At 40.7% G+C, this 13216-nt stretch overlaps 1 protein-coding gene across 1 annotated transcript in view; it reads right to left on the reverse strand.

Moving 5' to 3' along the window:
- FER1L6 (fer-1 like family member 6) overlaps positions 1-12758 on the reverse strand; it is a gene marked incomplete at its 5' end in the record, with an annotated part of 133327 nt that extends 120569 nt beyond the window's left edge. Inside the window, 5 exons of the mRNA XM_056111368.1 lie at positions 862-924; positions 4380-4511; positions 4599-4653; positions 7318-7438; positions 12695-12758. Coding sequence (XP_055967343.1) covers positions 862-924; positions 4380-4511; positions 4599-4653; positions 7318-7438; positions 12695-12758 — 435 coding nt within the window. The remainder of the gene's footprint in view (positions 1-861; positions 925-4379; positions 4512-4598; positions 4654-7317; positions 7439-12694) is intronic.
- Positions 12759-13216: the final 458 nt, after the last annotated feature.

Raw genomic sequence — 13216 nt, forward strand, 5'->3', positions numbered from 1 at the left:
GTAAATTGCCATCCATATTCTCTTTTCTCTTACCAAGGGCTGTGAGATTGATAAGATCCCATTTGCCTTGTCTCGGTTGGACAAATGCAGCTTCAACAGTGGCACTTTCCTGCCTGTTCCTGTCCTCTGTGAGGTGGCCCACCTGGCTAAGACCCCCCAGACAGACCAGGAAGCTTTCTCTGTTTTCCACTCCTCAGACTTGCTCTGTGGAGGCAGGAATTCACTGAGCAAGGCTGAGGAAGAGTCTGTGCAGACTCCACCCTGTGAGTTCCTGGGGTCTATACTAGGAGAAGGTGAATGACAACTATGTGCTTTGAATCAGACTCTGATTCAATGTTACTAGTATATTTGGTTCTTTAATAATTATTTTTCCTGTCTGCTTGTATCCAAACAGGAAGGGAAAAGGATGTGATTAATTATCGTTCACATAGATATCACATTTCTACAAGAGAGAAACACTAACATCTGCTTATAAAAAGAAGGAAAACATCTGCTTATAAAAAGAAGGAAGCCTCAAAATGACAAGGCTTTAAAATGTCATTTGAAGCATATATTTTACCTTCCCACATTAGAACATTTTAGGATGCTTTGTTAATACCTTACAAAGTGCTTCAAAGCAGAGATTTTCTTCAGGATGGTTTGATAGTAACTTTCTTGCTTCCAAGAAGCAGAGATTTTCTTTAGTAGATTTGTTTCCCAAACTCCTTGGCACTGTTTATTTCAGATTCTATCCTATTGGTTTCAAACTCCCCCACTTGCAATTACCCTCCTAAGTCTTTTCATTCCTAGTAGGCTGAGCCATTCAGAGAATTCCTATTGCCTGGAATCCCTCTAATCCGTACCCTCTAATGATGTACTTACTGAGATTTTGATGATCTTGTCGAAAAGATGCACTTGGGGTCCAATGAAATCGAAGACAAAGTACTGAAAAACATTTAGTTCATTCAGATCTTGCATTCCAGACTTCTATCCAAGAACCCTCAGTCTAGACCTCTTTTATTCTAGTTGTTACACAATGAGTCACAGCATGACTGTCTCATTCATTGATTGACCATCCTCCTCTGAAAACTATTTAACTGATTTCTAATTTTTTAAAAAAATTTTATTAGTGAGACACCATGAAGTACAGTTGTAGACTTACAAATTTTGTGCTTGGGTTTCAATTATACAATGATCAAATACCCATCCCTCGACTAGTGCCCATTTCCCACCACCACGGATCCCAGTATCCCTCCCACCCCCCATCCTCCCCATTCCACCCTGCCTATGTGGCAGGGCATTCCCCTCTGTTCTCTCTCTCCTTTTGGGTGTTGGAAGAAAACATATGCATACACTGGCACAGAACCTATGTAAGTTTTCTTTTAAAATGGATCTGAGGGGCTGGAGCAATAGTACAACAGGTAGGGCATTTGCCTTGCACGTGGCCAACCCAGGTTCAATTCCCAGCATCCCATATGGTTCCCCGAGCACCACCAGGAGTAATTCCTGAATGCAGAGCTAGGAGTAACCGCTGAGCATCGCTGGGTGTGACCCAAAAAGCAAAAAAGCAATAAAAAAAAGCTGAGAAGTGAAGATGTTGGTTCATAACTATGTGCCTTTAGTAGGTAATATGAAATTTCTTTTCAAAGAGCATATGCTATCTTACATTTCCAGTGACAGGATGTGAAAATGGTCATTTCTTAAAATTCTTGTCAATGCTACTCAGGGTTTTAATTGGTTCTGTCAACATCTGAGAAGTCATAGGTTTGGAAAAGCATTTTTATTTCCACTGTGACAAAAATCGTTCCTTCAGTTTTGACATTTTTTCTTGGTTTTGCTGCTGATTCCATTTGGTAGAGTTTAATATCTTTTCAATTCAGGACTTAGGTGCATAAAGCGAATGCTAATTATACTAATTATGAGTCTATAGAGGTTTGCAGTTTAAAGCATTTTCGTGGACATCATTTAACCCATGGCAGAAGATGTAGCAATAAGTGGAGAGTAACACAGGAAGGAGAAAACAGTCACTTTTATGCCTAGCCAAAGGCTCAGAGGCAGAGTGATAAAGAGAAAAGACATTAACAGTTCAAGTGGGACTCCTACTTTCTGGTGATTTCATTACTTATGCTCTCCTTGCCTTCTTTTTCAATTACCACTCCCATTAGGAAAATAATGAAGAGTTTACTGCATTTTTGATTATTCATGGTGACAAGTGCCTATGGGAAAACAAAAACTCTTAGACACTACTGTTGGGTGGAATTTAATTTTTTAACTCGTTGGAGAGAAACTGGGCTACATCAAAATTTTACGTATGTATCCTTTCTGCCCCATTTAGCAAGATAAATATTAGTATAATATTTTATAGGTAGAGGACAATTACTAAAATATTCATCCATCAGAGATTGACCAGTTTAGGAAATTGGGTGGGAGAGGAACATAATACAACTCTACTGTAATGAGGTGAGAATAAAATGGAGAGGTATGCTCTAAAAGACACACACACATATCTCAGAACATACATATATATTATATTAAGAAATAGACTAGTAGACTAATCTCCAAGTTATGCTATTGTCATAGTGAAAAAGATTAACTTCCAAGATAGTGTGCTTACAATGCTACCTTTTGGCTCAATATTTATTTTGTTTTGCTTTTTTTCGTTTTGCTTGTGTTTGGTTCTTTGAGGTTTTGTTTTGTTTTTTAAAGCCATAACCAGTGATACTCAGAAATCACTCCCACTGGTGCTTCGATGCCAGGCAGTGATGGGGATCAAACCCAGGGTTCCAACATGCAAAGCATGAGCTCTACTTGTCCTATCTTCCTAACCCCTTGATCCTAATACAAATCTACACTATCTCTGGAGAAACACACAAACTCCTAGTAAGAATGACTGCATCCAAGAAGGGGAATTTACTGCATCCTAGTAAGAAATGACTGCATCCAGGAAGGATTTGGATTCAAGATCAGAAGAGCACATTGACAATGACTATTTGTCATTTTATACTCATTGTAGATACACTTTTTTAACATTTTAACTGTGTAGTCTTTTAATTTTATTTTTGGAGATAGGAGGGACTTTGGTCATAACCAGTCATACTCAGGGGTTGCTCCAGGCTCTGTGCTCAGCAGTTACTCCTGGTGATGCTGGGGGGGTCATAAAGGATGGTGGGGTTCTAACGTGAGTTGGCTGCATGCAAGGGAAAACACCTACCTGCTTCACTATTGCTCCAACCCCAGTAGTTTGATTTTAAAAAGAAAATGTACGTGTGTTGAGTATTTTATATCTCTTTGATGTTTTACCTTACAAGCAAGTTTTTATACCATTTAAATAAATGACTGTTATACTTCCCAATACAGCATGCCTGTTTAAAAAATAATAATTAAATACCCTTTGTCTCTGATATGCAAAAATCTCGTTATCTCCTCTCTAACCAACATACCACAGATTTATTAACTATAAACCCAGAGTTTATAAGAGATGAAGATGAGCTTATAAGAAATGAGAGAAAGAGGCCTATTGGAAATATGTCAGTAAATTTTAAATCAGAAGAAATTCCTTCCTTCCTTCCTTCCTTCCTTCCTTCCTCCTCCCTCCCTTTCTCTCTTTCTTTCTTTCTTTCCTTCCTTCTCTCTTTCTTCCTTCCTTCCTTCCTCCCTCCCTTTCTCTCTTTCTTTCTCTCTTTCCTTCCTTCTCTTTCTTCTTTCTTTCTTTCTTTCTTTCTTTCTTTCTTTCTTTCTTCCTTCCTTCCTTCCTTCCTTCCTCTGTTCCTTTCTCTCTTTCTCTCTTTCCTTCCTTCTCTCTCTCTTTCTCTCTCTTTCTCTCTCCTTCCTTCCTTCCTTCCTTCCCTTCTCTCTTTCTTTCTCTCTTTCCTCCCTTCTCCCTTCCTTCCTTCCTTCCTTCCTTCCTTCCTTCCTTCCTTCCTTCCTTCCTTCCTTCCTTCCTCCCTCCCTCCCTCCCTCCCTCCCTCCCTCTCTTCTTCTTTCTTTCTTTCTTTCTTTCTTTCTTTCTTTCTTTCTTTCTTTCTTTCTTTCTTTCTTGTCTTTGGGGCCTCTCATGGCTGTGCTCAGGGCTTACTTCTTGCTCTGTGGTTAGGAAACTATTGCTGAGCTCAGGCTATGGGAACTGAAAAGGGTGTCAGGTATGTAGCCTGAGTCAGCTGCATGCAAGCCAAACACATTACCCACTGCACTACACCTCCCGCCTTGAGGAAGAATTTCTTCCATCCTTTTTCATGATTATTTTGTTAGATGCCATTGGACTGTTGATGAGAAGACTCAGGGAGTTACCCATGGGCTTAAAACAAAAAACAGGAAACAGTCATAGTTTTCTATTAGACCGAGAAGAGCACAGAGTGAAGACAGTGTTGAGGAAGAAGGTATTGGTGGCCTCTAAGACTTACTTCGTTGTAAAAGGGGCTGTTGGTGCCTTCCTTCACTGTGCTCTGCTTCTTCTCATCCCCAACTTCGATGATCACCACAGGGTCAATGTTCTCACCCACCAGCTGGCGGGCCTCCGTGATGGTTATGGAGATCTGCATACAACACAAATCAGCCACTCTGGGTCCCCCCTGTGTTTTCACACAAGAAGAACTGGGTGCAAGGAGGTGTCAGTAACTTACTTGATAATTTTGGGATCTGACTTCCCCATCATGAATCTTAGTTAACAGTTTGGACCTATTAAGAGAAAGCAATATGTCTCATCAAGTTAAGAACATATACCAAATCCATAGTCTCTGTTTATATTTTCCCTGGCAATTTTTTTAATTTTTTTAAATTTCTTTTTATTTTTTTTTATTTTTATTTTTTTTTACAGTTGTAGATTTACAATTTTTTGTGCTTGGGTTTCAATTATACAATGATCAGATACCCATCCCTCCACCAGTGCCCGTTTTTCACCACCATGGATAAATGGATAATATCCCTCCCACCCCCATCCCCCCATCCCCCCCTAGCTTTTGTTCATATCATGTATTCTCTGCATCTCTGGGAGAAATAAGAACAAATGCAAAATGACCTAGTTTGCATGACTTAGTTTCCCTACTTCCTAATCACTTACAAATGGAATTAATAGTGCATAAGGGGCCGGAGCGATAGTACAGAGGGTAGGGCATTTGCCTTGCATGTGGCCAACCTGGGTTTGATCCCCAGTATCCCATATGGTCCCCCAAGCACTGCCAGGAATAAATCCTCTGTGCAGAGCCAGGAGTAACCCCATGAGCATCGCTGGGTATGACCCAAAATGCAAAAAAGAAAAAAAACTAATAGCACTTACCTAACAAGAGATGATTGTTACAATTTATGATGTATTCATGTCAAAGTTTTACCCAAGTCTGGCAGAACGAAATATCAACTTTTAATACCAGTATGATTATTAGGTTCATGCCTTTTTTTTTAACTTCACAGAACTAAAATCTGAGAGGTTTCAGCATGGCAGTGACAAAATTTCTTCCTTCTTCTGTCTGATTCTATTGAGATAATCACATTGCTATTTCTAGTAGCTATAACAAGTCTGAATTCCATAGGTGCTTTGGAGAGAATTGATAAAAAAAAGAGAAAATTGGAAGAACTGACCAACAAGGCTTCTCACTAAGTTTTCACATTTCATGAGACTTCACTTGTCTGGATTACCTTACATAATTGAAAACGGATGTGTAACACCTGGGCATTTAGAAATCAGATTAAAGGGGGAGATGAAAAATCCCTGTTGCCATAGTAGCAGCGGCAGGTATGAAATGAATTGAGCCTGAGATACTATTGGATTGCCCTATTGTCTTCTAACAGTACCATCCTGCATTCGACGTCATTCCCTTTCTGCTGATTACAATCCAATCTAGTAGATACAGAGAAAACTGATAAAAGTTCCAGTCTTTGAAGTTTGATGGATTCAAATTAGAATTTTTTGCCATTAGCCTTAATTTCCTCTCTTGAAGGTGAAATTATAATGTCTACCACACAGGGCGGCTCTGAGGATTAAGGGAGATAAATGCATATAGGAAAATATAGACATCAAAAAGTAAAATGCCAAATTTGTGTCACTCATTTAATATGCCAAAACTCCACTAGTCTCAGAAAAAAAAAACTGAGGATGAATTAAGTCATCATTTTTGGCCTTTATAGAATTAACTACCTGAGGGAAAAGACATCGCATATAAAGAGAGACTAACAAGTGTTAAATGTGTCATAGAAAAAAAAAAACAATAGAAGTTCAGAGAAGAGAAAATCCCTGAGACAAGAACAAACAACAAAATCTTCTTGCAAAGGTCAGTTTTGAATTCAGCTTTAATTTGTTTAATAGTCAACTGATGGATAAAGTGCTGACCTAAGAGAAAGAAAAACAGCTACTCCTCCTTGCTCTCTTGCTTCCCCTGTCAGTGCTATTGTCTTAATAAAATTACTGGGAAGGGATCCCTTGAAGGATAAAAATAATTGAAATTCCCATTCAGGGGCTTGCGGGTGGTTGCCTCGGTACATTGTAGGGGAAGATCTTGAAGTAAATATTTCCATGTATTCAGGGATGGCCTCTGAGCTCTCCCCTCTGATTTCCACCTGCCTCCTATACCCCCTTCCCCTTTATATAAATACACTGTCATTTTCCAAGAGTCCAGTGTAACAAACCAGGATCTGCCACTCAGTGAATCCTAATTTTCTTTATCCTTAGTAACAGCTCTGAGTAGAAGAAAGAAATCACGGGCAGGAGAACAGAGACCTGCTGTCTCCACTCTTGTACCAACACCAGTTAAAGTCATTCTAGACCAACCTCTCTCACCAGGAAATCCTTAAACTAAAAATCAGTCATGTTACCAAGTTGACAGTCACATCAATGACATATCTGTGGCAACATGGCTTCAATAAAACTATCTAACTATGAATCATAGTTTCTTCAGTCACCATAAATGCTTATTATTTTAAGCAATTGTGTATGTAAATTATCAGAAACTAACCAATACAGTAAACTATACACAGAAAGCTATTGTTTTCTGCACAGTATGAGAACTGTCATCTTATTTGGGACAAACAATGCTAAAATATCTTGCGCTTTGGTGAATAAAAGAGCAGGGGAGCAACAGCTTCCAAATCTATCTTTTCTTGCTATGAGGGACTTAAGTCAGGGGATTTAAGACTCAGAGCTTAGAGAACTAGGAACGACAGTTGATAGGTCTGAAAAGACCAGCACTGCCATGTAAATAGAAGAAGGGCCAGAGACTCTGTCTTCCTATCTGGACCTTTGGATCTTGGAGAGAGTGTCTTGGTGTTCTTCTCTCTCCCAGAGCCTAACGGCGTCCCCACAAATGAAGACTCTCCCTGAGTGTGTACTGGCTGCATGAACCAACACTGTACCTTCTCTTTGGAGGGGCTGAAGGGGCAGGCGGGACAGAGGCATCATCATAAGTAGAATCTGCTCTTGGTCCTTCCTGCTGAGAAGGACCTTCTTGAGGGGCTTCTGCTTCACTTTGGCCACCTAAAGAAGAAGCAAACAAAGGAAAAGAAATGTTATAGGCAGGACCTACACTGACTGAGCCCTGACTCTGCTTGGCATGGGATAAGGCCACATAGAACTGTTCCTACCAGACAGAAAAGTCAAGTATAATGTCTTTTTTTGTCAAATAAATAAAAACTTAAATCTATTAAGGTAGATTAAAACTATCTTAATTTTTCTATGAGATGGTTGGACTTCTTCATCAAGATCCTGAACGAATGGTTTGATGCTATTCGTCTTCCTGGAGCGAGCAGACACCATTGGGGTAAACTAGCACATTACAGGAACGGATGGAGACATTACTGGTGCCTGCTCAAGCAAATCGATGAGCAACGGGATGATAAGTGATATAAGTAATAATTTTTCTTTTAAAAAATGCATATTGTGGGGCTGGAGCAATAGTACAGTGGACATGATATTTGCCTTGCATGTCACCCACCCAGGATCAAATATATACAATCTCTTCAGCACCACCAGGAATGATCCCTGAGCACAGAGCCAGGAGTAAGTTCTGACCACTGCTGAGTGTAGCCTAAAAAACAAACCAAAACAAAAACCTTCTGCATTTATTTGCTTGGCATTGTAGAAAGAAAACTGGATTTATACATCTACAGGGCCAGAGAGATACTACAGTAGATAAGAACCCAGGTTCAATCCCAGTATCCCATAGGGTTCTCTGGAGCATGGCCAAGGAGTGAGTGATTTCTGAGTGCAGAACCAGGAGTAATCCTTGAGTATCGCTGAGTGAGGTCCAGAAACAAACAGAACAAAATTTAAAGATTTTCTTACAAGGCTCAGCCTTATTTCAGTAAGACTTTTGGCAAGTATTTCAGTCCCTATGAACTTCATTAGCAAAATTCAGCATGCAGAAGAGTCACTTGGGATGCTTCTGAAATGCAGATTGCAATTTAAGAATGCCGGGATGGGCCCTCCATTCTGCATTTGCAGCCACAAATTCCCAGGCGAGTCTATTTCTGCTATCTGAGAACCCATTCTCTTACATGCTACATTGGCTTTTATTGACTTGGTATTTATAATTGGTCAAAAAATAAGCACCCAATTCCTGGCTCCTGGGATGACACAGCATCAATGAAACACACTCAAATTACCACCAACAGAACCTCTTTCTCCCCATTTGTCATTTGCCTTCTTCTATACCCACTCCACTGAAGGCCAATTTTGTTTGTTTGTTTGTTTTTGTGTGTGTGAAGCAAGATAGTTTTTAATGAATGAAACTTGCTTAGTCAGTGTAACAGGAGAAAAAGAGGAATATGTGTTCAAAGAGAAATGGACTTCTCCAGAGTGGAGATTAAAAAGTGAGGTATGTGTTTGTGGGAGAACACAGGTTTGAGGTGCCAGCCCTGAAATAGCTTTTGGGAGGAACTTGTATACAATTCTCTCAAATGTTTTTTCCTGGAGCCTTGAATACAGAAAAATTCATCTGGACAAGGAGAGCCTTGCACCATTGATGGTTCCTTTATAACCTAATACATTCTTCTGTAGCTTCTCCTTTGCTGAGGAGTTCACCATTTTCTGGGTGAGCCTTTGGTTTTCTTCATCTGGGTTGTGTGAGGGCCAATTTTGAGTAGTAAATTGTAATGGGACAAATAATGTTTCCGAATGTTAGTGGGTCCAAGGTCCTAGGTACCTGAATTATGACCTCATCTGAAAGTGGGATTTTTGCAGATATTATTAATAACGTGAATAGGGGGCAATTACCCTGGATTACAGCACTGCATGCTCACAGTGATCATATGTATTCTTTTTTTCCCTTTATTTTATTTTTTTTACAGTTGTAGATTTACAATTTTTTGTGCTTTGGTTTCAATTATACAATGATCAGATACCCATCCCTCCACCAGTGCCCATTTTCCACCACCATGGATAATATCCTTCCCACCCCCTTCCCCCCATCCCCCCTGTCTCTGTGGCAGGGCAATCCCCTGTGTTCTCTCTCTCCTTTTGGGTGTTGTGGTCTGCAAAAGAGGCATTGAGTGGCAAACATGTTCAGTCCATAGTCTACTTTCGACATGCATCTCATATGTATTCTTAGAAGGGGAGTTCACAGAAGTAAAGAGGAATGCCTTGTGAGCAGCAAAAAGAGCCGGGGCTAAATATTGCCACAACCAAATAACTTCGTGTTCAACGATCAGGAGATGGAAGAGGCAGGAAACAGATTCTTCTGAGGGAAGGAAGCATGACCAACCACCAGTTCCTGACCCAGGGAGTTATTATAAATTTCTTGCTTCCATCACTATTGAAAGCAAAAAAATCTGGATTGTTTGAAATCACCCAGTTTGTGATGATTTTTTTTCAGAAATATTATAAGTCACTTGTGATAGGAAATCAAACTACAAGGGTTTAAAATTTTTTCCATGTGCAGATAATAAATTGATTCCACAGGTTTTCCCTTCTCAGCTTGGGAGATGGTGTTTTCATCCAACAGAATAGATAGATAGAATAGGTAGCCGATGGCCCATTCAGAACAGGATTGGAGGACTTTACAAAGATGTGGGTTAGAAAAACCAGGACACCTACTTAGCTGACTAATGTGCCAGGCAGCCAAGCTATTCCTTCCCTGAGCCCCTTCCCCACCCAATGAGAAGAGAGACCTCTTATCGAAATCTGGATAGAGAGGAAGTTGGAGTCAGTAGACTTCCCTGAGAGGAGCAGCAACCATCTTTCATTTGAGGGACACACTCTACCCCCTGACTTCGCCATCCCCCCTCAGAACTCCTACTAGGATGCCCCGTTGGGTAAAAGACTTGCACCCAAAGAGATCAGCCTCCTGGGAGAAGGAACAGGGGGATAGTTGGAGAATAGATCTGGAGAAGCAAATGAAAGAAATCCACACAGGGATGTTGTTCTAGAATCTCCAGTGTCTGTCAATCATTCATCCAGCATTCCGCCACTCAGAACCCAAATAGACTCAAAGTCCAGTGGGCACTCCTATATCTCTTGAGAAAGTGAATGGTTAGATGAAAACCGGAGATATCAAATAACTATTTCTGGGGCAACTAAATAATAGATAAGTTCACTGGAATTTTAATAAATTAAGGCCTTAATACTAGACCTAAAAACATATAGACATAAGAGGCACAGACTTTGAGACTCGCCTGGCATTTTACCTGGTAGAACCCTAAATTCCCAGGTCAGTCCATAAAGCATAGACCAAAGGATTCTAAGTTCTTTGGACTTTACATTGTCAGTCTCCTTCAGAGCCAGCTATTGGCTATAGAATGGATGATATTTACTTTCTAGGAGGCACTTGACTCCTCTCCACCCTGTTTGCTTTTAAAGGGATGAAGACTCTAATTAGAATGAGACAACAGAGCCAGCTCTTCGGAAATACCCATGGCTCACTGCCCTAAATGCACAGACAGTTAAATAAAGTGGAAGAGAGGCTAGCTTCAGTTTGCAGGACTCAATGTAAAACAAGTGACATTAAGAAATGATTAAGAGTTGCATGATGGTGACAGCAGAGCTTGATGCAAAGTACAAGGTCCTTCTAATCCCATTGGTAGGAAAATCCAGATCCTAGTTTAAGATTTAATCAGACTCGGGGCTGGAGCGATAGCACAGTGGGTAGGGCGTTTGCCTTGCACACGGCCTACCCAGGTTCGAATCCCAGCATCCCATATGGTCCCCTGAGCACCACCAGGAGTAATTCCTGAGTGCAGAACCAGGAGTAACCCCTGAGCATCACCGGGAGTGACCCAAAAAGGGAAAAAAATTAATATTTAATGAGACTCAAGAGTCTGGTGTGATTTTGAGAAAGTTCCTCAGCTCCTTTCAACTTCTGCTGTAGAACAAGGGCTAAAAAACCCTACATTTCAGAAATGACTCTGAAACAATGACTATGGACTCCGGGCTTGAGCAATAGTACAGCAAGCTGGGTGTTTGCCTTGCATGCAACCAACCCAGGTTCCATTCCTAACATCCCGTATGGTCCCTTGAGCACCAACAGGAGTAATTCTTGAGTGTGGAGCCAGGAGTAACCCCTCGGCACCGCTGGGTGTGACCCAACACCCCCTAAAAATAACAGAGTCACGAGTGATGCATATCAAGTTAAAAACACCAGAGGATTATTAAATATGTCATAAATATCATTTTTCACGAAGTTCTTAAGGGAAGGAACTGTATTTTCTTCAACCTTGGGTCACCACGACCTACCACTCGGTCATAGTTTCAGGGAGATCAGGAAAGACGCAAAGTCTTTTCCACTCACTCCCTGATATCTTCAAAGTAACAGAACAAATAATACTTGTATTAAATGTTAAGCTTTGTCTCCCCTTAAAACACAACACTCTCTATTCTATACAAGGATGACTGGAATAGAAACTAACAACATACGAATAGTAAGTTTAGTGAATTAGTTTCCATATTTTCCACTAACAAGGTCAGGTTTTCCTGAGGACAAGGAATGGCGTTAGGGAGGGCATAAGGTTTTCAGGAAATATCAAGGAATGCTTCCCACCACAGACACACACTCACACACACACACACACACACACACACACACACACACTCACACACATCCCTAAGATAATGAGGGAGGTGAAGAGGAAATCAAATCCACTGCATCATTTTGGTTTAGGAATGACCAGAAAACAAACTGGCTGCCATCAGTGCTGCCCAGCTAATGTCTCCATGTGTCTATAAAAGCTCAAAGAATTTTCCAAGTAAATTAATGGTAATTTTTCTTTTTTCATTGGAGCTTACAAAAATCTTCACAGGAACACTTGGATTATCAGACAGTAGGGCTGGGGGCACCAATATTCATTGGGCTCCCTTCACCAACATGTGACATAGCTGCCATCCTTTCTTTTATGCCTTGATTCTCTCAGGGCCATGGAGATGACCTCAGATATCCATATATCTCTATCAGACAATAGACAACTCTCAGTGTGTGAGAGTTAGTGGCTGAGATACTGATCACAGGGTCCACTTGGACATAAGTGGAGGTTTGAACCCTATCATTGTTCTTTCATGGGGTGCCTCCATAGTCTCGTGGGAATCTGCCCCACCCTTGATTTGCCCAATGTCTAGATGAATAGGTGCTCTGAAGTGGGTGACGTTGGGCTCACACTGAGGATTTGCCAGAGGACATTTCCTGCTTCCCTTCCATAGAGATTGAAACCCATCCCTATCCAAGAGGGAGTCCATTCTGTGAGGCCTGCAGGGCCCCAGGGAAGAGGTATGCACCCTACCTCTCCCTTAACACACATATAACCTCACCTTGGGCAGACTTGTTGGCTAGGAATAATCCCTTTTCTGCTTTATTCTTCTTCTTCTTCAGTCCAAATATTTTCTTTCTGAAAGGAAGAAGAAAAATTAAGTCACACAGTAACAGAAACTTTAACTTTGAGTTTTTCAGATAAGTTAAAAGAAAATGCATACACACACACACACACACACACACACACACACACACACACACAGAATCCAACCTGTTTCCACATCCTTCCAAGATGGGGTATGGGGGGAAGATGTCAAAAGACAAGCATCCTAATAACCCAACAAGCTTTTCAGATAGCTCTATTTTCACAGAAACAACCAGAATGCCACTTGAACAGGAATTATAAGGTCCACTTAGGTCAGTGTTTCCCAAATAGGGTGATACCTCCCTTTAAGGGGTACTGGAACAAACCAAGGGGAAAGGAGTAATTGGGGAACAATTGGGAGTCCTTTATGCTTATTCCCAGGGATTACTGAGTAATTTTTTTTCATAAAAAGTGGCCAAATAAATTTGGAAACCTC

This window comes from Sorex fumeus, unplaced genomic scaffold (genome assembly GCF_029834395.1).
Source record: "Sorex fumeus unplaced genomic scaffold, SorFum_2.1 ptg000002l, whole genome shotgun sequence".
NCBI lineage: Eukaryota > Metazoa > Chordata > Mammalia > Eulipotyphla > Soricidae > Sorex > Sorex fumeus.